General features: G+C 41.1%; 3 protein-coding genes and 1 long non-coding RNA gene across 7 annotated transcripts in view; 2 read left to right on the forward strand and 2 right to left on the reverse strand.

Annotated features, from left to right (window-relative positions):
- The first annotated feature begins 553 nt into the window (after positions 1 to 553).
- On the forward strand, positions 554 to 1,851 carry LOC149268849 (uncharacterized). The gene is made up of 2 exons (XR_016270353.1): positions 554 to 1,390; positions 1,550 to 1,851. It is a non-coding gene; the product is annotated as an uncharacterized LOC149268849 (long non-coding RNA).
- Positions 1,852 to 4,369: 2,518 nt separating this feature from the next.
- LOC108617280 (uncharacterized) lies at positions 4,370 to 5,284 on the reverse strand. The gene has a single exon (XM_018013012.2). The coding sequence runs from the start codon at positions 5,207 to 5,209 to the stop codon at positions 4,544 to 4,546; it is 666 nt and encodes a 221-aa protein (XP_017868501.1). The 5' UTR covers positions 5,210 to 5,284; the 3' UTR covers positions 4,370 to 4,543.
- Positions 5,285 to 11,811: 6,527 nt separating this feature from the next.
- Positions 11,812 to 15,548, forward strand: Targ (Tarag). 3 transcript variants are annotated; one of them, XM_018009279.2, is made up of 7 exons: positions 11,812 to 12,065; positions 12,128 to 12,510; positions 12,665 to 12,957; positions 13,022 to 13,358; positions 13,411 to 14,036; positions 14,098 to 14,647; positions 15,127 to 15,548. In XM_018009279.2, exons 1-7 carry the CDS (start codon positions 12,040 to 12,042, stop codon positions 15,399 to 15,401), a joined length of 2,490 nt encoding a protein of 829 aa, XP_017864768.1. In that variant the 5' UTR covers positions 11,812 to 12,039; the 3' UTR covers positions 15,402 to 15,548. The 3 variants fall into 3 exon arrangements, with proteins under 3 accessions (XP_017864768.1, XP_089328464.1, XP_089328465.1); XM_089472338.1 differs by having other exon boundaries at positions 13,420 to 14,036; XM_089472339.1 differs by having other exon boundaries at positions 11,813 to 12,061.
- The window catches only part of mspo (M-spondin), a 69,891-nt gene continuing 63,933 nt past the window's right edge, over positions 15,391 to 21,348 (reverse strand). For both annotated transcript variants that reach the window (XM_018013008.2, XM_089472341.1), the window contains exons 5-6: positions 17,398 to 17,841; positions 15,391 to 17,263 (exon numbers count right to left, since the gene is read on the reverse strand). In XM_018013008.2, the coding sequence (XP_017868497.1) occupies positions 17,245 to 17,263; positions 17,398 to 17,841 (463 nt within the window). In that variant the 3' untranslated portion in view covers positions 15,391 to 17,244. The remainder of the gene's footprint in view (positions 17,264 to 17,397; positions 17,842 to 21,348) is intronic.

The raw sequence follows: 21,348 nt of genomic DNA on the forward strand, positions 1-21,348 counted from the left end.
TTTGAATTGCGCGGCACGTTTGCTGCCTATTTGAATTACGAGTTTGTCAATAGAATCCCACGCGCTGCGCCCGCTCCCTCTCCTAGGCCATCTCAAATAAATGTCAATAAACATGACAGCCACTTGTGACAGCAGCAAATGCTGAAAAGCACCCACTCGCTCGAGTGTTGAGTGCTATTTTGAGCTGCTTCAAGATATGTCGACATATTACGTTATGGGGGCTCGAAAAATATTTTTATTTTTGCACATAGAATAATATTTTAAATTAACATACAAATATACATACACAGACTATAAAAAGAGGTTGACAAATATTGCAGTGAGATAGACTTTTGAAATAAATGAATAAATAACTATTTCCCAGTCATATTTAAGTAATATGGATAAAAATTGGAAAACAATTTAATGGGAAAAAAACAAAATTATATTTGGCCAAATTGTAGAGAATGTCAATAAGGAAAAATACTCTTGAAAAATATATTAAAGATGTGACATTTAAAAACTTTACTTTAACTTTTTCTTTCAATATAATACACAAAATATTTTGAAACTACATCTGCTATATCTTTATTTATTACATTTATTTAATACATAATATATATCTCTTATATAATATTAATTTTATATACACATATCTGACGTACATGTGTTACGATCTAAGTGCATTTTAATTACTTTCGCTTTTCAATAATAATTCACTACAACTTTTAAATTCTGCGATTCAATGAATGTGTGATTTCCTGTTAAGAACGCGAATCGTACGGGTTTTGGGTAGCTCATACTCAGGCACTCCCCACTGGAGCTGCCCTACGCGTTTCAGTTTCTGTTTTCCTTAAAGCCTTAAACATGTTTCCGAGAATGTCCTTCACGCACAGTTACGTCTATCACAGCTGCATAAATGAACTTAACATGGCTAAATCGCCCCTTAGCCGGCACTAACAATTTATGGCAATGGCTGCATTCGCTGAACAGTTGGCAGCACACTTGCGGCACTTGGGCCGGGATGTTTTTAAACAGCATGGCTGCCATTCCCGGGGCCATGCAGCGGCAATAAAAGAAATTATAAAATAATATTAACAATCCAGCAACAACTATGGCCGAGCTGGCATTTAGCGCCGCACCACGAACCAGACTCAACAAAGTGTATAAAGTGTAGCCATCTAAAAAAAAGGAGAAAATAAATGAAAAACCAAAATATAAAAGCAGAAGAAAGTGCCATTTTACGTTAACGGTTATGTGGGTGCAGTCCGCTGCGACCTGCGACCTGCGACCTGCGACCTGCTGCGGTATGTGGCAACTGTAGGCGGGCTTAAAGGCTAAAGCGGCAAGCTGCAAGTTGCAAGTTGCAAGTTGCAAGCTGCAAACTGCAAATAGCAACAAACGGCGGCAGGTAATAAAGGCAAAGGCCAGGACTGCATTTAAGCAGCAGCAGCAATTTAGACCCCCGACTAATTGTACGACTCTCTCTGACTCTCTCTCTCACTCCCTCTATCTCTCTCTTTCTCTGTCTCAATTCTGGCCATAGCTTAATTTTGTTTTTTTTTTTTAGATTGTCACTCGTGCGAGCCTAATTTGAGTGAGCGGAACGGTGGAACAAACTTTTAGCGCAGCTACTGAAATGTATGATCTGACGAAAGTAGGCGTGGCTCATAAAATAAAGAGCTGCTCATTGTTCAAAGCAAACATTGTTCAAAGGAATCAGGAACTCAATCCTCAATCTGCACCCTGTTGCACACGTTGCACGAGGTGCTTAGTCAGCTCAGTTAGGGCATATGACTCTAGCTTTAACTTTTAGAAATAGTGTTCTTAGGTTTTAGTTGATATAGTTTGAAATAAAGTTTTGTCACAGTATTGCTTAATTTGTATATGTAAGCCCTGAATCCATTGCAGATGACAAATGTTTCTTTTAAATGTATATAACAAGCAGTAGGAGGCGAGGCAGATCCTATAACGTTTACATATTCTTCATCGGAAGGACGAGCTTAGTCGGTGTAGACCTTTCCGTCTGTGTGAACATGTCGACTCAGTAGCTATAAGAGCTTGAGAGCATTATAGCATATTCACGAATCGCGTTCTGTATTGAAATATGTTTTTATTGTCTTCGAATTGTATCTGTAGTTTTAGCCACTGCTTCACTTTTGTGTTTTGAACGTGGCACCCTTGCAACGAAGTTTTTTCGTTCCTGCCGTTGCCTCAGCCTGAGCACATCAAGTTGAAATTACCCGCGTGATTCCTTCAACTTGTTATTTTGTGTGAATTTATACAAGGGATTTTTTTGCTATTTATTTATTTATTATTATATTTATTATTATTATTATTATTATTATTATTATTATTATTATTATTATTATTATTATTATTATTATTATTATTATTATTATTATTATTATTATTATTATTATTATTATTATTATTATTATTATTAGTATAGATCAGTTTGATAAATTGAGGAGTTTTATATCGTTCGAGCATAGTGTTTTAAGCAACGTATTAATTGCCACATGAAATCTAATCTGAATCCTACAATTATATTTTGTTAAAAGAACATTTACAAAAATATTTTACTAAAGCTAATAGAGCGCATTTCAGGATAAACATCCTTTCGCCCACCCCTAAAAGAGAGCACACATTGTGGAGCTCGCACATTTGTGGTTAGCTCTTTGCACATATCGTGCTACTGGCCAGGCGGGTGGCTGAGGTCCGTATGCGACTCACAGAGCTCTCTGCATCAGTGGCCCATTGCTGTCGTAAAGCCTCATTTTGTTTAGGTGGTGAGTCATGTGACACGGAGCACCCAGCTCAGTTAGCTGGGGCATGGGGATGGGGGCGAAGCAGCCAGGCAAACATGCATAAAAAAGTTTTATAATAAAATTATTTGTTTGGGCCCAAATAGACAAGTTTTCAGCCATACATTTCATTTGTGCGAAATGTCACTCTGGGGCATACTTTTGCCCAACAACCGAGCAACTGAACAGCAGCAGCACCACCAACAACAACAACAACAGCAACAGCAACAAGGACACATGTTTTGGCAAATCTGCAAGTGAGGTTCAGGACACGCAGGATTCCCAGCCGAGGAGGCAGTCGGCAGGCCGTCAATGCCAGATCTCTGGCAATTAAACATGGCCTGGCCAAACATTTGCATTTATGTGAAAAGCTGCAGAAAATAAAAAAATTAAATGGAAATAAAATGCATTGCATTTCTGTTGGCGCTTTTCATTAGCCAGGCCCCAAGGAGCAACAGCAGCAAAGGCATCAGCTGCTCCTGCGGCTCCTGCTGTTGTCTGGCACCCAAAGTGACTTTCAATGTAAACGTCAGCGCTTTGTGCTGTTGACATTTGTGTTCGTCCAGACGACAGTCGGCGGGGACAAGGACAACGACAACGACAACGACAACGTCGACGTCGACGTCGACGTTGAGGGCAACAATTTGCGATAAACATCTCAGCGGCATGCAAATCCCTTTTAGGAATGCCACCAGGCGCAGAAGTACACTTCGCCATTTCGAGAGGCGCGCCACAAAGCAAAGTAGCTGCAGCTCTATGCTCGGTGCGGCATCCCTTTCGACTTGGCATTAACCAACACTGGCAGCATTAACATCAACTTCAGATTGCACTCGAATTGAGTAGACAGCCAAGCTATAAGCTGCGCCCAAGGAAGCCTAGCTAAATGCACTAGCAATCGAATTAAATACATATATAAACAGAAGTACATACATATATGAAGTCATTGCAAGAGATCACAAATTATGGCAAATACTTCAAAGTATCTGCAATGAGCCCCATTCAAAGCTACTTTTATGTATTTACAATGAGTGAGGGCATATAAACAGCAAGAGAACTGCGTAACATTCTTGCAAATCCCCTCACTTACGCCCCACCAGGGCAAGCTCTGCTACTATCCCCATTCGCAAAACATCTTGTCCAGCATCGAATGCATAATGGAAGCCAATTTACTATAATAGATATAATATAATACAAATTAGTCGGAATCAGGGCATTAAGGTCAATACAAACAAATAATTGTCAAATGCCCTATTTGAAGAAATCATACCTCAGTTGATCTTTCAAGGCCACAAATACAATTAAAAAGCCCTATAACTGAGACAGAAAATGATTTGTTGCCCTCGTCCGACATATCATCCATAGAATGGGATGGTTCATAGGAAACTAGCAAAAATCTTCAGCCTTTTTTCGGATTTAATATAGCAAAATATTTATTTATATAATTAATAATAACTTTTAGCCCCTTGTTTCTTTGCAATTTGCAATGAACAAATTAATAATTATGAGTTATAAACTCAGCAATGAGTATTCAATATATGTATTATATAAAATATTTATATAAATACTTATACTTATAGACACTGTTTATAATATACATACACGACTTTAATATATTATATTTTCTCTGTACAACTCATTATGGATTATTGACAATTTGGTATTAAATATGATAAACAAAACGATTTGTTTTTTTAGTCTGGATCACGTCAATTATAAACTTGTCTAACATGTGGCCTACGTTGCTTGACCTTCTGTATTCACCGATATAAATTTTGGTAGTAGCGCCACACATCGCAAACGGATCGCGGATGGAGACTATCCGAGGATGCTGACTTCCATGCCGCAGTACACTCTGAGAAACTCGGATAGCGGGTTCGCGGCCTCTTGCTGGCTTTCTGCACTGCTCTGTCCTCAACTGTGCCCTTCAGGCCCTCGGACTCGGGGCCCTCGGTTTCTGTGGATAGCTGGTCGGGAGTATCGGGGGGACAGTACGGCCTGGGTGTCTTAACGCGACGTTTGATCTCTGGTGGTATCATCTGAATATGTTTGATGGTCTTTCTTCTTGGGGCACAGTCCACCCAGTTGGATTGGAATGCCCGATCTAAACTCTTACTAGGCTTGTATAAGCGCGTATCAAGTCGCGTATTACCAAAATTTGGGACTATACCATCTGGTCTGTTTGGCACACTAAAGCTCGGAAACCCTAGACGAGGTTTTGCCCTACTCCCGACATCTGATTTTTGTGGCCGGACCTGCTCCTTATCCACTGGCTTCATGGTCTTCTGTACCCAGTACGACTCCTTCTTCGCATGTGCTGCATGGACTTTGGAGCTAACCATGCGACGAGTCGGTACCCTTTTTAAACATATTCTGGGAAGATCTTTAAAAAAAGCCGTCGAGTTACTAAAATTTTTTAAACTCATGATGAAAAAAGTTGAAAATTTTCAAATGCGTACAAAAAGAATGTTTGAAACCCAACAGAATACTGACATAATGCCTACCAAAAAACTCTATGTGGCCTCGCCGAGTGACAACAAAAGCAATACCAACTGTAGATTGTAGAGAATTAAAGTCGGAAGAGAGAAACAAAATTGACATACATATTTTCCCATCCCGTTACATAATCTGGGTTCATTTAATTGAAATTATTGTTAATTTGAATATTACATTTTATTATTAATGATCATTATATAATATAACAGCTCTAAAGGCTTTCATTTAATTTAAGTATGCATTTTGGACAGCTCAACAAATAATGCGGAGCAAAACTAAAAAGCAAAAAAAAAAAAAAAAATAATTAAATAAAAAAATTATGCTACACTTTTGAGTATGAGAGTCGGCTTGGTATTTGAAATGCATTCAGAGAGTTGATTCGCAGTTGCGAACCGGACCCGGTGCTAGACCAGCTAAAGTGCAAGGCAGCCGAGGCACTGTTGAGGCAATTCTGGGGAAAGTTCCAACAGCAAACAATAAACAAAACGCACTAATTAATTAGTGAGTGGGCATTTTGTGCCCTCTGGGCCAATAGATGCCTGCCCGTTCACCAACGCGTCCCAGAGCCCGGGTGCGAATTTTCGTTTTCGTCCATTTCCGTTTTTGCAAACAACAGCTCTATGAGAAATTGTTTTTATACCCTGAACCCATTGAAAATGGGAAATCAGGGTATAATGGTTTTGTGAAAAGTATGTAACAGGCAGAAGGAATCATCGCAGACCCCATAAAGTATATATATTCTTGATCAGGACGACGAGCTGAGTCGATATAGCCCTGTCCGTCTGTCCGTCCGTCCGTCCGTCCGTCCGTCCGTCCGTCCGTCCGTATGAGCAAAAGGATCTCAGAAGATATAAGAGCTAGAGAGCTGAAATTTGGCAAGCATACTCGTGTATACCATAGGCAGTACAAGTTTGCTTTATTTTTTCGATAACTCATCCGATAACTTTTTTATCGAGAATAATCGAAAAATCGACAATGTTTTTTCAGCTTATTTTGAACACTTTTAGACCTGGAGACTTCAAATTTGCGTTGTATATAAAGTTAATGGATACAAAGATTTTGTAATTTACAGATTTTGGATACCACGCCCCCTTCGCCCCCAATTTGTAAAAAACGCATTTCAAGTACTAGAGACTTGTGCTTTGAAATGTACACACATTTAAGCCATATGATTACGCTCTAAAAGTTTCATTAAGATCGTATGTCTACAAAAGAAATTATTCAACAAATAAATTCTCGTTATATTGCCCACACTGCAGTGCAGCCCAAGCGCAGCCGCTGCTAGCTGCGCAGTTTGCAAAGCGCGTGCTTATACGTGCATGTGTATGTATGTGTGCATAAAAGAAGTCCAGAATGATTAGAATATCAGTTTGGAGGGTTCAGGGTATCTCCTAGTCGAGCAGTCTCGACTGGAGCCTTCTTACTTGTTTTTTTTTTTTTTTTTTTTTTTTTTTTTTTTTGCAAAAGGCATGGATGGTCCTACGTTTTTTTTCTGAACTGGTAGCAGCAATTTCAGGCTTGCCAAATTGGGCCCGGGGCAGCTGCCTTGAAATCGAAACGGCCAAAAGATTGCGCCGCCAAATTGTTAACAGCAATTGACCCAATTTTATGGCCCTGCACTCATGCATATCTCGCAGGAGCTGGAGGAAAAGTATGGCAGGCGAATGCGGCGTAAAAGCGAAAACTGCCGGAGTCCGTTGAATGTCCAGGCACGGCGTAAACTTAATGTTTTTTCCGTGCATTTTTGCACCCCTCCTAAGGATTGGGTTTGCTTTCGTTTTTTTATTTTTTATACCCTGAACCCATTGAAAATGGGAAGCCGGGGTATAATGGTTTTGTGAAAAAGTATATAACGGGCAGAAGGAGTCATCGCAGACTCCATAAAGTATATGTCGGGTCTTCGTTATCATGTTCGTAGTTAACTATTTCTTATTAACGCTGGAGCTACGTGAATTCCGTGTACGTGTGTTCATATCTTCAAAATACAAGTCATCTCCCCGAGACATCTCTTAACAATCTGGCCATACTATATGTTGCCACCTCATAACACTACGTGACACGGACTACACTCAGCAATCGGACAGTTTAGTAATCCTGATTGCCACTCACAGCATATAGCTATCGATATTACCAATCGATATCTACAGTCATTCTCCGACACGGCCATACTGACAACAACACGTCCTCGTGTTATTTTCCCTTCAATATTACACTCAGTAACCATGATTGTCACTCACAGCATATAACTATCGATATTACCAATCGATATCAACATTCAAATAATTCTCCGACACGGCCATACTGACAACAACACGTCCTCGTGTTATTTTCTTTTCAAATATCTTAACTCAGAACAAATTTATTTCACAATATTCTACTACTGAAGACATTCAGGTCCCATGCCATCCAACACAACATATCACAACAGTCTAGAGATCCAACTTTTTGGCATTCACCTCTCTGATGCCTCAGCAACACAATTTTTTGGCAGTCGCATCTCTGATGCCTCAGCAACACATTTTTATGGCAGTCTCATCTCTGATGCCTCAGCAACACATATCTATGGCAGTCTCATCTCTGATGCCTCAGCAACACATATCTATGGCAGTCTCATCTCTGATGCCTCAGCAACACATTTTTATGGCAGTCTCATCTCTGATGCCTCAGCAACACATATCTATGGCAGTCTCATCTCTGATGCCTCAGCAACACATTTTTATGGCAGTCTCATCTCTGATGCCTCAGCAACACATATCTATGGCAGTCTCATCTCTGATGCCTCAGCAACACATATCTATGGCAGTCTCATCTCTGATGCCTCAGCAACACATATCTATGGCAGTCTCATCTCTGATGCCTCAGCAACACATTTTTATGGCAGTCTCATCTCTGATGCCTCAGCAACACATATCTATGGCAGTCTCATCTCTGATGCCTCAGCAACACATTTTTATGGCAGTCTCATCTCTGATGCCTCAGCAACAACTTTCATAACATCTCTTTCGATGCTTTCATTATCGTCTAATTCTGCAGGATCTTGTTGTGTTGGCATGGCTAACAAACTATCATGCGAATACTTTTAAGTCCTTAAGTGTATATCTGTCTCCATCTAATACATCAACAATCAAAAACGGACCTTTGTACTTGGGGTCCAAGTTAGTTTTATGTCTTTCTTGGGCCTTAAGTAGGACATGATCTCCTATCTTAAACTTTACGATTTTAGCTTTATCTTTATCATATTTAGTTTTATCATATTGAGCATTGCGTCTCATATTATTTTTAGCTTGTACCCTGACTGGCTCTAAATCTACGCGATGCTCCTCATCGCCAATAGGCAAGAGACCAAGCGGTCGAGATACCTTTCCAATCAAAAATTCTAACGGGCTATACTTAGTGACACGACTGTTTGTGCCATTTATAGCTAATTGTATCTCTCCTAAAGCGTCTTGCTAGGAACGCTGACTAGTTTCCACTGCTGTAAGCATGTTCTTTAGTACACTCATGATGCGCTCAACTTGTCCATTAGCTTGACTGGCACCGGTCGCTACCAAATGAAAATCTATTTGATTACTTGAGCAAAAATCTTTAAAGCCGTTACTTGCAAAGCTTCTGCCCTGATCTGCAATAGTACGATTGGGTCCTCCAAAAAGTGCTATAGCAGATTTTTCTTCAACGCAACGTGTGATGAACAGTGACATATTCCTTCACATCACCTTTGCCACTCAACTTGCTCCTAATGTATAATGCCAAGGTATTTCAATTTTAGGAATGTGATACATTCCATTTGTATTTTCCGGACGAAGGCTTAGAAAATTTGTATGTTATACTATGCCATACACATTTCCTTACATATTTCATCATACTTTGAAACCAACAAAATGTACTAGAGATCCGTACCTCGGAACACACACATCTGAGCACCACGATCACGCTCCGAAAGTCCCACAAAGACAGTCCCACCACAAGAGAAACCATCCAAACAAAAAAATCCCACAACACCGGTCTCAACGCAGCGCAGCCAGCAGAGCGGGTGCATGCGCCACCGTATGTGTACACAAAAATGCGCAGAATAACCAGAACAACAGCCCAAGGAGCCAAGGGCATCAAGCAGTCGAGCAGTCTCGACCGAGCACTGTCACTTGTTTCATATGCAAAGCTATCTTTAGCTAAGGACTAATACACCAGAATCAAAGATAATTGGAAAGCTCTCACCTCGGATCAGTATACTTATCTTCGATTCATCTACCACACATATTTCAGCTACAGTCGGACATCAATTTTCAGCATCAACGTCTGCCACGTCAGCGTTAAATTTTCGTAGAATGACGTCACGTTTCTGCTGCTCACTTCACGTATGTATTGGTAGCCTTGACAAATTCCATCAAATTTCGGTTTTGTAGGTCCAAAATTCGTACGCCACTGCTCCTCCGAGAACGTAGGAGGTGGTGCCGATCCCACTTCTGATGTCGGGTCTTCGTTATCATGTTCGTAGTTAACTATTTCTTATTAACGCTGGAGCTACGTGAATTCCGTGTACGTGTGTTCATATCTTCAAAATACAAGTCATCTCCCCGAGACATCTCTTAACAATCTGGCCATACTATATGTTGCCACCTCATAACACTACGTGACACGGACTACACTCAGCAATCGGACAGTTTAGTAATCCTGATTGCCACTCACAGCATATAGCTATCGATATTACCAATCGATATCTACAGTCATTCTCCGACATATACATATTCTTGATCGGCACGACGAGCTGAGTCGATATAGCCCTGTCCGTCTGTCCGTGAGTGCCATAGGCAGTACAAGTTTATCACATTTTTCGATAACTCATCCGATAACTTTTTTATCGAGAATAATCGAAAAATTGATTTTGTTTTTTCAGCCTAATTTGAACAACTTTAGAGAGACTTCAGATATACTGTGTAAATACAGTTGATCGATACGAAGATTTTGTCGCTTTCAGATTTTGGATACCATGCCCCCTTCGCCCCAAATTTGTAAAAAAAATCAAGCACTAGAGACTTGTGCTTCGGAATGTATATACATTTTAACCATATGATTACGCTGTGAAAGTTTCATTAAGATTGTACGTCTATAAAAAGAAATTATTCAACAAATAAATTCTTATAATGTTGCCCACACTGCAGCGCCACCCAAGCGCTGTCGCTGTTTACTGCGCAGTTAGCAGAGCGCGTGTTTATAAATGCATGTGTATGTATGTGTGCATAAAAGAAGTCCAGAATGATTAGAATATCAGCTTGGAGGGTTCAGGGTATCTCCCAGTCGAGCAGTCTCGACTGGAGCCTTCTTACTTGTTTTTATTTGTGTCTTTTTTATTGTTTGTTTATTTTTTGACGTGCGCAGCAGACCAAAAAATGCATGAGCCTGAATGAGAGCACTGTTATGCCTACACTTTACCTGATTTTATTTTTCATTGGCTTTTATTGCTGTGCCGAGCCTTGAGTGGCTTAGCAGCTGCCACAGAAACGAGAGTACTCAATACATTTGCTTGCAGAGAGCATTTATCTAATCAAGTTAACAGTTAACAAATTAAACAGCGAAACCCCATTTGCGGATATCAAAGTGAAACTAAGGGACGATAGAAATTTTGATGGATAGTTCCCTCAACTGATATGAATTGCAGTTGCCCCTAGAACAGTCTTTACACGCTTCAGCATGGGCAATTAAACCAACTCCTTCAGCTTTAAAGCTAATACAGGATGTTAGGGAGAATAGAAGGTAGAAAGTATATAACTGTTGTTTAATACCTATTTAATATATCAATATTATTTTATTGCCAGTGCTATGGGTTGACCTACACATAACTAATACTACGAGATGGATGAGATACAATACGAGCAATGAGAAGTTATTACATAGGGATTAATATACGCTCTTTAGATATGTATAACATTCCCATTCAATCAGGCATGTGAGCATGCGAGAGAGAGAGAGTTACAAAGATTATGTAATGTGTATATGTGATATAAGAGAATAATATAGTATCATCCATCATTTGGCTGGCAGTGCGAGTCTCTTTGGCCTATGGTTTCCCATCAAATTGCTCTTCTGCCGTTTGAATAAATAATGCTGTAAATTAAGTAACTAGAGTTCACTACTCAAAATTCACATAAAGCGCAAATGCACTTGGCACTTTCCTAGACGAACATGCGCGCATTCTCCGCCGGAGCCACAGCCAAAGAGTGGCGGACGTGGGAGCCGTAGAAGAAGTTGTGTGCGGGACATTGGAATGATTTCATTTACTTGCAATCAATGAAATTGCACTGATGCAATTTCGCCGGGCCAAAATAAACAACAACTGGAGTGGGGAATGGCAAAAGTAACAGTCGCAGTAAAAGCAACTTGCAACTTACTACTTGCAACTGTTGCAGGAATGCGGGTGCGGGTTGCTGCAGACTGCCTGACTGTCTCTCTGTCTGTCTGCCTGCCTGTTTGTCTGCCGCAACAGATGCCGGTTCGACGTCAATGTTTGGGTCTCGCGGTCTGCAGCCGGGAATTTCTCATATTGCAGCCGGGACATTTCTGGCTAACAGCACGTTGCACCCGGACAGGCACCGGGACCGGCACCGGGACTGGGACGAGGCCATACTCAGCGGCTGCTGTGACTGCTGCCTTACAGCTGTCTTATGCTGATAGTTCACGCGCTGCCATTGAAGTTAAGACTGGGGGACTGGATGTGACAGCCAGCACAGGGATTTGAGAAAAATGTCAGCTTGCTTCGAGTCGAAAAATGAGCAGAAAACGTAGTCAGGGTAGGTGAGTACGCCTTGGCGGTGCGTAGTAGCTCCCAGCTAACCACCGGCTTAACCCATCCACAGTCGAGCGTCTCCGACGCAACATGCCGCGCCCGAGGAGGAAGGCGACAGCACGGCACAGGGAATGACTGCATCGAGGACCGACGCTGAGACGGTGCCCTCCGATGCGACGAGCCTCAGCACCGATGAAGGCCAACAAGAGCTACCAGGGATTCTGTCGGCGCCCGTCATCCTGGTGGCTGGTCCATCACCACCTGAAAATGACGATGCGGAGGCCAACACTGATCCTGAGCGCCCGCGCAGTCACGAGACAGGTGGCACTGAAGGCAGACGAAAGGGGCCATCTCAGAGTCAGGGTGTGCAGACGAGGAGATCCTCCAGCAACTCCTACGACTATGACAGAGAAGAGCCGCTGCTCACCAAGAGGACTAAGGTATACAAAAAAAGTACGTTTGATATGTTTGAATTTGTGGAGAATACTTCAGTCTTGGCAACCCTAAGTTGGGGAGGAAGTGAATGGACTTTAGCAATGGCTTCTTAAGAACTCACTTCTGGAGTGCTTCCGTTCTTAAACATCTCCCCTTTTTTCTCTGTTTTTAGGAAGTGTATCACGAAATCCCGCTGTCGATAAATCGGAAGACTCGATTCTTGATGTTATCACGTCCTCCCACCCTGCATACAATTCACAGTTAGTATCAGGAAATGATATGACAGATTTTCCGCAGTCTGAACCATCGGATAGGGAAAGAGCTACCGAAAGCAGCAGCAGCCTTATGTACAGCAGCAGCGGAACGATAATACTAACCGAGGCGGAGTTAATGGATCTCGATCCAGTCGACTTTCAGCAGGGCAATCTTCCGCCGCATATGAGGCTGGAGTCCGGCCTGGCCTTCGTAAGTGGGTGAGTGGAGGACGTTAGTCAGTCGCAACTGACATTCGCTTGCAATTACCACGTAGATCTACATGGCGATCCCGCCGGACGGTGGCTTTGGCTGGGTCGTGCTCATTCTCAGCTTTCTTGCCCAGCTCATTGTGGATGGCATCATTTTCTCGATTGGCATTCTGCTGCCCGCCATGGAGAAAGACTTCAAAGTGAGCACCTCCGCGGTGGCCCTGGTGGCCAGCATACAGATTGGATGCTACTTCATGGGCGGCGCCTTCTCCAGTGCGCTGATCAACAGCTACGGATTTCGGCCTGTGGCCATGCTGGGCGTGGCCATCTCAACGCTGGCCTTGTTGGTGGCCAGCTTTAGTCCGAATTTGACTGTCATGATATTGGTCTATGGCATCGTTGGTAGGTACCAAGTGGGACTGTGTGTACTAACACCCAACTACAAAGGCCGCAGTCGCCGCAGGTGGACCCGGATTGAGCATGATCTGGGTGAGCTCTCAGCTCATCATTGGATTCTATTTCGAGCGCTATCGTGCGCTGGCCAGCGGCTTCTCCTGCTCTGGTGCTGGTGCTGGCATTTTGATCTTCTCGATTACTAACAATTTGATGGAGCAACAGATTGGCTGGCGGAATACGGTCCGGTGTCATGCCTTCCTCGTCTGTCTTCTGATTTTTGTGTCGATGGCCTATTTGGAGGTGAAGCCATCGCCAGTGGGCGTAGTTCATCGCTTTCCGGAGATCAGCTCCACTTCTTCCGAGTACTACGGCAATTTCTACGTCCACAATTTTCTGAGCGAAGACCTCTCCATGAAGAGATCTCATCCCGTGCTAGATACTTTCGAGCCCAACAAGAAGAAGGAGACTAAGCGCAAACGATGTAGGAACCTCATTTGTCCCTGTTGTGTCAAGACTGATCATGACGATGATAAGTCCATGCGCTCTGAAGTCAACTATCTGGTACGGCCGGATCCTATGCAGCGCGACGATCTCTTCTACACGGGCCCCGTTGACTACGACGAGCCGCATCGCAGGGAGCAGTTTGATGGCAAGGAACTCGAGCTGGTGGGCACCGAGACTCATGTAAGCGAACCTCATCAATGCCCGGCCAAGGATCTCAGCACATTTTCTTTGCTTTCTCCAGCTGCAAAGTGCCGCCTATGGTCTGCACAATATTCACAATTATGACAGCACCGACATGTCGGAGTGGGTGTCCGTCTCTGACGGTTACGTTGATCACCGTCCGGTTATTCACAAGCGCGCCGCGACCCCCGTTTCTACTCAACAGAAACGCCACGTGTCACACAAGAGTCGCTGCTGGATCCATCAGAAAATCTTAAAGGCCATGAATCGTTTGTTCGACATGCATTTGCTGAAGAGCTATGAGTTCCGTGTGCTGCTGGCGTCCGCTTTCCTGTATCCCATGGGCTTCAATATACCCTTTCTCTACTCTAAGATGCGCACCACGGTTCCCAACCAACACGCCCAGATGATTGGCCCCGCCATCGGCACCTCCAATTTCATAGTGCGCATTCTGTGCGGCTTTGTGGCCTACAAGCTGAGAAACTGGACGAACTACATCTGTGGGGGTGGCATGGTCCTAGGCGGCATCGCGGTCTTAGTCAGTGCCTTTTTCGGCAGCGACTTGGTCTGGTTTCAAATTCTCTACGGGCTCTGCTACGGCGTTGCTCCAGGTGCCTTTCCCTGACTAAAACAGCACAGAGACCACGCTTTGATACTCTGTTCACAAGACAATGTTTGATGACTGACCGGCACTTGACTCTTAATGAAGAACATTGACTTTGAGTGAATCTCCTACAGTAGAATTCGGCTATAGCGATCGTCGTTGTAGTCGACCGACGATGCTATAACCGTATAAGTCTACTCATACGTGTGTAGAGGAACCAGATGTTATAAGCGGAGTGGTGATAGCCGGACAGATCTTCGTCTTTACAGCTCAGCTGCCAACGAATCTGCTGATGAGCTTTACCCTCACTCACTCTTGCAGTAACGAACTTAAGTCGTAGTCGTAATACTCATTCGTTGATATTGACTAACGGACTTTTCACACAACCAGTATACCCTTTTTGTAAACTTCTGAACAGAGTATTCCCAGACAGTCGGCATTCTTGCAGCCCACACCTTTTACCTTTTCGCGTTTCTCTCTTTTCAGCTGTCTATGCCACGTTGCGAGCCCTCATCTATGTGCGGTATTTGGGCCTCTCGAAGCTGACGACCGCCTTTGGCATTACCGCCCTGGTCATGGGGGTAGGCGTGTTCCTGGGCACCACCTTGGGTAGTGTTATGGTGGAGACGACTGGCGGTTTCATGGCTGCATTCGCGTTCGCCGGCTTGTGCATAATAATGTCGGGAATGCTGAAGCTGATTTTACCTGTTTTGATAAAGTCGAGAAACAATCGCTTAAAGAAAAAGGCTGTTTTCGTTTAAAGTACAGTTTACGATGCATTGGTTTTATTAATTATTGTTGTTGCTTTTGTTCTTATAGCTTGTTGTATTTTACAAAATATTTTATGCACTTGCACGGCTCGCTTGTTTTCCTGTTCTTGCAATATATATGGTTTTTGTTTTTACATTTTTTGTTATGTCTGTTTAATGTCTAAATGGATTTATTTTACATTTTATTGGCTACTCAAACTGTGGCGCGCACTGTGCATGTCCAACTGTCCAAACTCGGCTTCGACTTTTATAACTAAGCTCAAACAGAATATTTGTATTTTTTACATTACATTTCATTGACTGACTCTAGCTAGGCTTCTCAAACTGTCCAGTTATCGGCAATTGTAGGTTCAATAGTTGGCTATTCCCAAAGATCTATGCAGCTCGAACTGTGCTCTTCAATGCTTACTGTGTGACTCTCGAACTGTAAGTGCTAGATGCAGATCAGAGATGATATCAAATCAAAATCTTGACTTGAACTTATATAGCTGCCACCTCACGTACAATCTATGTTAGTTTCAAAATATCCGAATGATTGGAAACTATCGATATCTGAGTTTTAGCTAAAATTTGTTGATATTGCCTACGCTGTGACTCCCAAACTGTCTGTTAATCAACATGACCATCAAACCTTACTTTTATTTTGGCCTCTAATCTCCAATGAACGTGCTTTCTTTTCTAATTAATGTTTGACCTTTTCATTCTACATATATTTCGTCTGTGGCTCTCAAACTGTTTGTGGCTTACTCGAGCTGAATTTGCTAGATTTTCATCGACTGCAGTTGCTTGACTTTTGCTTTTCTGTTATTGCATTCTGTTAAAGTTTAATTAGCTTAGTTTACATCTAATGTTAGCTTAATTGCTGTTACACACACACGCACACTTTCATAGTGTAAGAGTATGTGTGTGTGTGCTGTTTTTTATATTTTATTACCTTGTTTGGTTACGCAAATGTTCACGCTTTGTTTTTTATTTTATTTTATTTTTATTTTATTTATTTATTTTTTGGTTTAATTTGATTTTAAGTTAATATACTTTGATATGCGAGGGCGGTTTAATAAAATGCCAAAGGTAAGTGTTACAAAATCTCTTAAAATTTCGGTTAAATGAAAAGCTAATTTTTGTATATTAATTGTTTTCATTCGAAATATTTAATTAATATTTACTAAGCCGCTCTCGCATCGTCGCTTTGAATCTTAAATTTGTACGTCTACTATAAAGATTTTGTTGTTCGCTTTTGTTTTTCTTTATGTATATGTATATATATATTTATATATGACACATAATTTGAAAGATTCGCTTGATTTGTTTATACATTAAAATTAGCTTAAGCAACTGAATTAAGAACTTAACGACAATTTATTGGGACTTTTTATTTTCTTGATTTCATCATTTCTTGTTTCGTGTTAGCCAAATGAGTGAGAGCTATTTTGCTTCACTTGATTCCTTTCCTTTAAATCCTTTTTGCTTTTAATATTGTCAGTAGTCTTCGGTTTCATATGCAATTTCCATGATTTTCCCTTTCATTATTTTTCCATTTATATATATGTATGTATATATGTCGAAAATGTTACTGTCTGCATTTGCGTGCACTTTTAAAATCAATTTTCAATTTCGTATCGTAATCTAAATTTAAATTAAAATCGCTCAGCAGTTGTTGGGGTTTGTCTCTGCCTCTCTCTGGTCTCTCTGGTCTCACTGCCTTATTCCTTCTGGCCCTCTCGCTCTCCCGCTCTGTCTCTCCCTTCCTCTCTGCACTGTTGTCCACGAAAAGCAATTCTTACGCCTTAAATTAAAATTATATATATATGGCCTGAGCTGGGGCAGAGCGCGTTCATGTGTCTGAGTCGGACCTGCAGTCATTATGGAAGAAATTAAATGCATATTTGAATACAATTGAGCACATTGGGCAATGAGTGGGGATGGACTGGGCAGGAGCGCAGGGTACTAGGGGTTAGAGACGATGGGGTGCTTGTCCGGCACTTACCAATTAAAATAGCTCTGCGGCCCGTGACAGTTGCGCTCGGTGCCACACCATTTGGACTGCTGGAGCGCCGGGCAGGGTCGGCCGCCGCGCTTGCCATGCTTGATGACTTTGCGATATCGATGCATCTCGCCAATGCCGCAGCTCTTGCTGCAGGCCGTCCACTCGGACCAGTGGCTGACGCGGCAGTCGCGACGCCGCTTTGACGCCAATGAAGCGCGACGCCGCGTCGAGCCTGCGCCGGACTCCGATGCAATACCCGATCCAGAGCCCACGCGTTCTGCTGTACCCGCAGCCGAAGCTGCGACCTTTGCCGGGTAGCCGGTGATGTTGTTGTTGTTGGCCGCATCGTTGCGTCTGTAGCTGCTCGCAATACTCTGCAGCAGTGCATGCTTATCGTTCTTGGGCACCACGTTGCCCACTCCCGACAGTTGGCTGTTGTTGTAGCTGCGAGTGCGAGAGAGCAGGCAGAAGTGGATGTCAAATTAATTAAATGGAAGATACATAATATCGATAGGATGCTTAAGCTACACATATAGTATGAATTTCATGAAAGAATAAATATCTATTACTTAATATATGGAATTTATTCAGATTTATTTTCCATCATCTTGTTGATGGAAAATAAATCTGAATAAATTGATATCTTTTCATACGTATATAAATATATAAATATGGTCTGAAGTCTACTAAAATATTTAACCAGAATTTCTGATATTTCAATGTATTTGTAAATATTATGTGATATTTGAATCATTTATTTCATTAATTAAATTTCCTTTTTTTTTTCTTTTTTCTTTCGAGTGTCACATTCCGTAGAACTGAAGATACCTAAAATGACGGTGAGTTGGAGTGGAAATAAGTGCTATGAAAGTTGAGTAGATAAATGATGATGATGAGTGAGTGGCGAATAGAGATGATTACATGAAATGATTGAATGAAAAACAAAATTACGCAGAAAAATATCTTTAAAAAATTAAAATAAGAGAAATATAATAATAATAATAATAATAATAATAATAATAATAATAATAATAATAATAATAATAATAATAATAATAATAACAATAATAATAACAATAATAATAACAATAATTTTTATTATGATAATATTAATAATAATAATGGAGTAAATGTTGCAAAGTTGATGAACGTGGATATCAGATGGATATTGCGTGATTACAATACTCCTATTAAATACCTGAAACATTTATAAAAAATAATTCTTTAAAATATTTATAATTCCATCCAAATGGATGGAAGCAGAACTTGAAAGCCCCTTTTGGAATATAATAAATAGACTGATTAGGGTTTTCTATGTACTCAATGCTAAATATTGTTATCAGGTAAATGCCGCTCACTGTGCACAGTAGAATCGGGTATACCTTGGCATCGTTAGAGAGTTGTCTGGATGGATCTAAGCGATATTTTTCGTCGCTTGTCGCAGACACAGTGAACGAGCACAAATTGCGCATAAAATAACATTTACTTGCTAAAGTTTGAGGCGCTCGTCTAACGGTAATTGCCATAAATATGATCAGCGCAAATTGTTGCTAATAGCACACTCGCACACACATTCACATATGCACACACACATATACGCTGTGCTGGAGTACATTTTTGACTCTGGAGGAAAAAAGTAATGTTTGTAATTTCAATTTGGGGAATTTTCTTCATTACTTTCGCCAGGCAGTCGACAGTCGCGAGGCAGCTGCGGCCTTTGGCAGTGCGACAGTGTTTTCGTCGCTTTTCCACAGTTTTCTTCGCTTGGCTCTGAGGCTTTTCAGTCTGTCGACTCGGTTGGACTCTTTAGTCTGTCGCTACACGTTTTCAATATTTTCGCCAATTTACTTGCCATTTTTGCGGGTCGGAGCAGAAGCCCCCTTCCTGCTCTTTTGATTCCTTCTTTTTTTTCTTTTCATTATTATTTGCGCGATTTTGCACGGCATATACGCGGCATGTGTATGCAAATAAACGAAAAGTGCAGGAAACAAAACACGGAAGCCAACCAGGAAGGAAGGAAGGAAGGAACCTGACGGCGGCACAGCAAATGTTGCTTACATGCCCCGCCCCGCACCGCCCATCCTGCTCTCCACTGACCTGTCCCGTTCCGTTCCGCCTCGCTCAGCACAGCGGGCGAACTGCAAAAGGCAAATTTAAATTGAAATTGTCTACAGCTGACGTGCTGAAATAAGAACGCGCACAGCGCAAAACACCTTGCAACAACATGGTGAATACGTAATCTCTCTCGCTCTCTCTCTCTCTCTCTCTCTCTCTCTCTCTCTCTCTCTCTCTCTCTCTGGGATGGGTAATTCTCACTGTGGGCGTAGGTGTATTAAGGAGTAAGCCACACAGCTTTACATATCGTGAGCTACTTAGCGCAATCATAAAGGCAATTCTATCGATTTACAAGCAAACTCTTAATATAAGTCAAAATTCGTTCTACATGCTGATGCTGTTGCTAAAGAGAATTTTAATGATAGTAGATTAGTTTTAGCAAAGAATAAATGAAAATAAATTCTGAAATTATTTGCTGTTGACAGTGAGAGCTAGTTTAAATAGTTCCGCTTGTCTTTCCGTTTTCATTATATTATATTCTCCTGCTTCATATTTTGTCAAATCCGTCATAAATCTACCTGAACCGAATAAAATGATTTCTATTGTCTACATAAAACAATTTTGGGTCCGTCGAATATGGCAGCCTTGAGGGTTACCGTCGAGTACCTGTAATAAATCAGACTTCATGATTTTCTCTAGTAATATTAAATATTTTGTTAACTATTCAGTTTTTTCTTAGCTTTTCAGCTTATCGTTTTCAAATTTGATTTTTTTTGTTTGGAATTTACTTCCATGTGCTTGGTTATATTTTAAATAAAAAAAATAAAATAAAATAAATAAATAAATAAAAAGCAAGTAAGAAAGCTTTAGTCGAGACTGCCCGACTACGAGATCCACTGAACCTTTCGAGCAACTGATATTTCAATAATTATTCGCATATTTACACATAAACGCACACACACAGACATACGTACGCACGCATAAACACGCATTGGCTGCAGTGTTGGCCTACTATAGGAACTTAATTATTTAATAACTTTTCTTCTGGAATATCTTCATGAAACTTTCAGATTATGAATATAACATATAACATTTGCCAAAGCACAAGTCTCTAGTATTTGAAATACGCCTTTTACAAATGTAAGGGTGAGGGAGTGAATTAGGGGTGGGGGGTAAATTTTAACAAAACCCGAAATTGTATAAATCGCATATAATTATACATTTAAATTTTGGAGACTCTAGCTTCAAAGGTGTAGGAGATATATAAACTTATTACTGGTTTTCGACATTGTTTTTAATCGACCAGTTATCGATATTTAATGATGAACTCGATATGCGCGTGCTATTCACGGACCTAGAAAAAAATTCAAGTCTCTAGCTCTTATATCTTCTGAGATCGACGCGTTCAAATATACGGACAGACGGACGGACAGACGGACGGACAGACAGGGCTAAATCAACTCAGCTCGTCGCCCTGATCAAGAATATATATACTTTATGTCACGCCTCCTTCTGACTGTTACATACATTAAACAAAACCATTATACCCTGATTTCCCATTGAAAATGGGTTTAGGGTATAATAAAGCCACTTGCTATTTTGAATTTAATTCTGTGTAACAATAAGTAAATAAATAAAATATTTTAAATTTCAGAGACCTTTGGTTTGTATGAATTATAAAATTAGTTGTTTGGTATAATTTTATTCTAAAGTTAACAAATGATTGTTTTAGTTTTAAGATTCTTATATTTAAGCCGGTACTCGAAGAACCCTCTGGTAATACGACTCAGCTCAGTGCCAGTGTTAAAGACATTTTTTGGGGGATATTTTTTCAAGTTTAAGTAAACATATAGACAACACACTATAGATATACATATACTCCCTCCTGCATAACAA

The sequence above is a fragment of the Drosophila arizonae genome, chromosome 5 (genome assembly GCF_054131065.1).
Source record: "Drosophila arizonae isolate 15081-1271.41 chromosome 5, UAZ_ARI_1.0, whole genome shotgun sequence".
Classification (NCBI taxonomy): domain Eukaryota; kingdom Metazoa; phylum Arthropoda; class Insecta; order Diptera; family Drosophilidae; genus Drosophila; species Drosophila arizonae.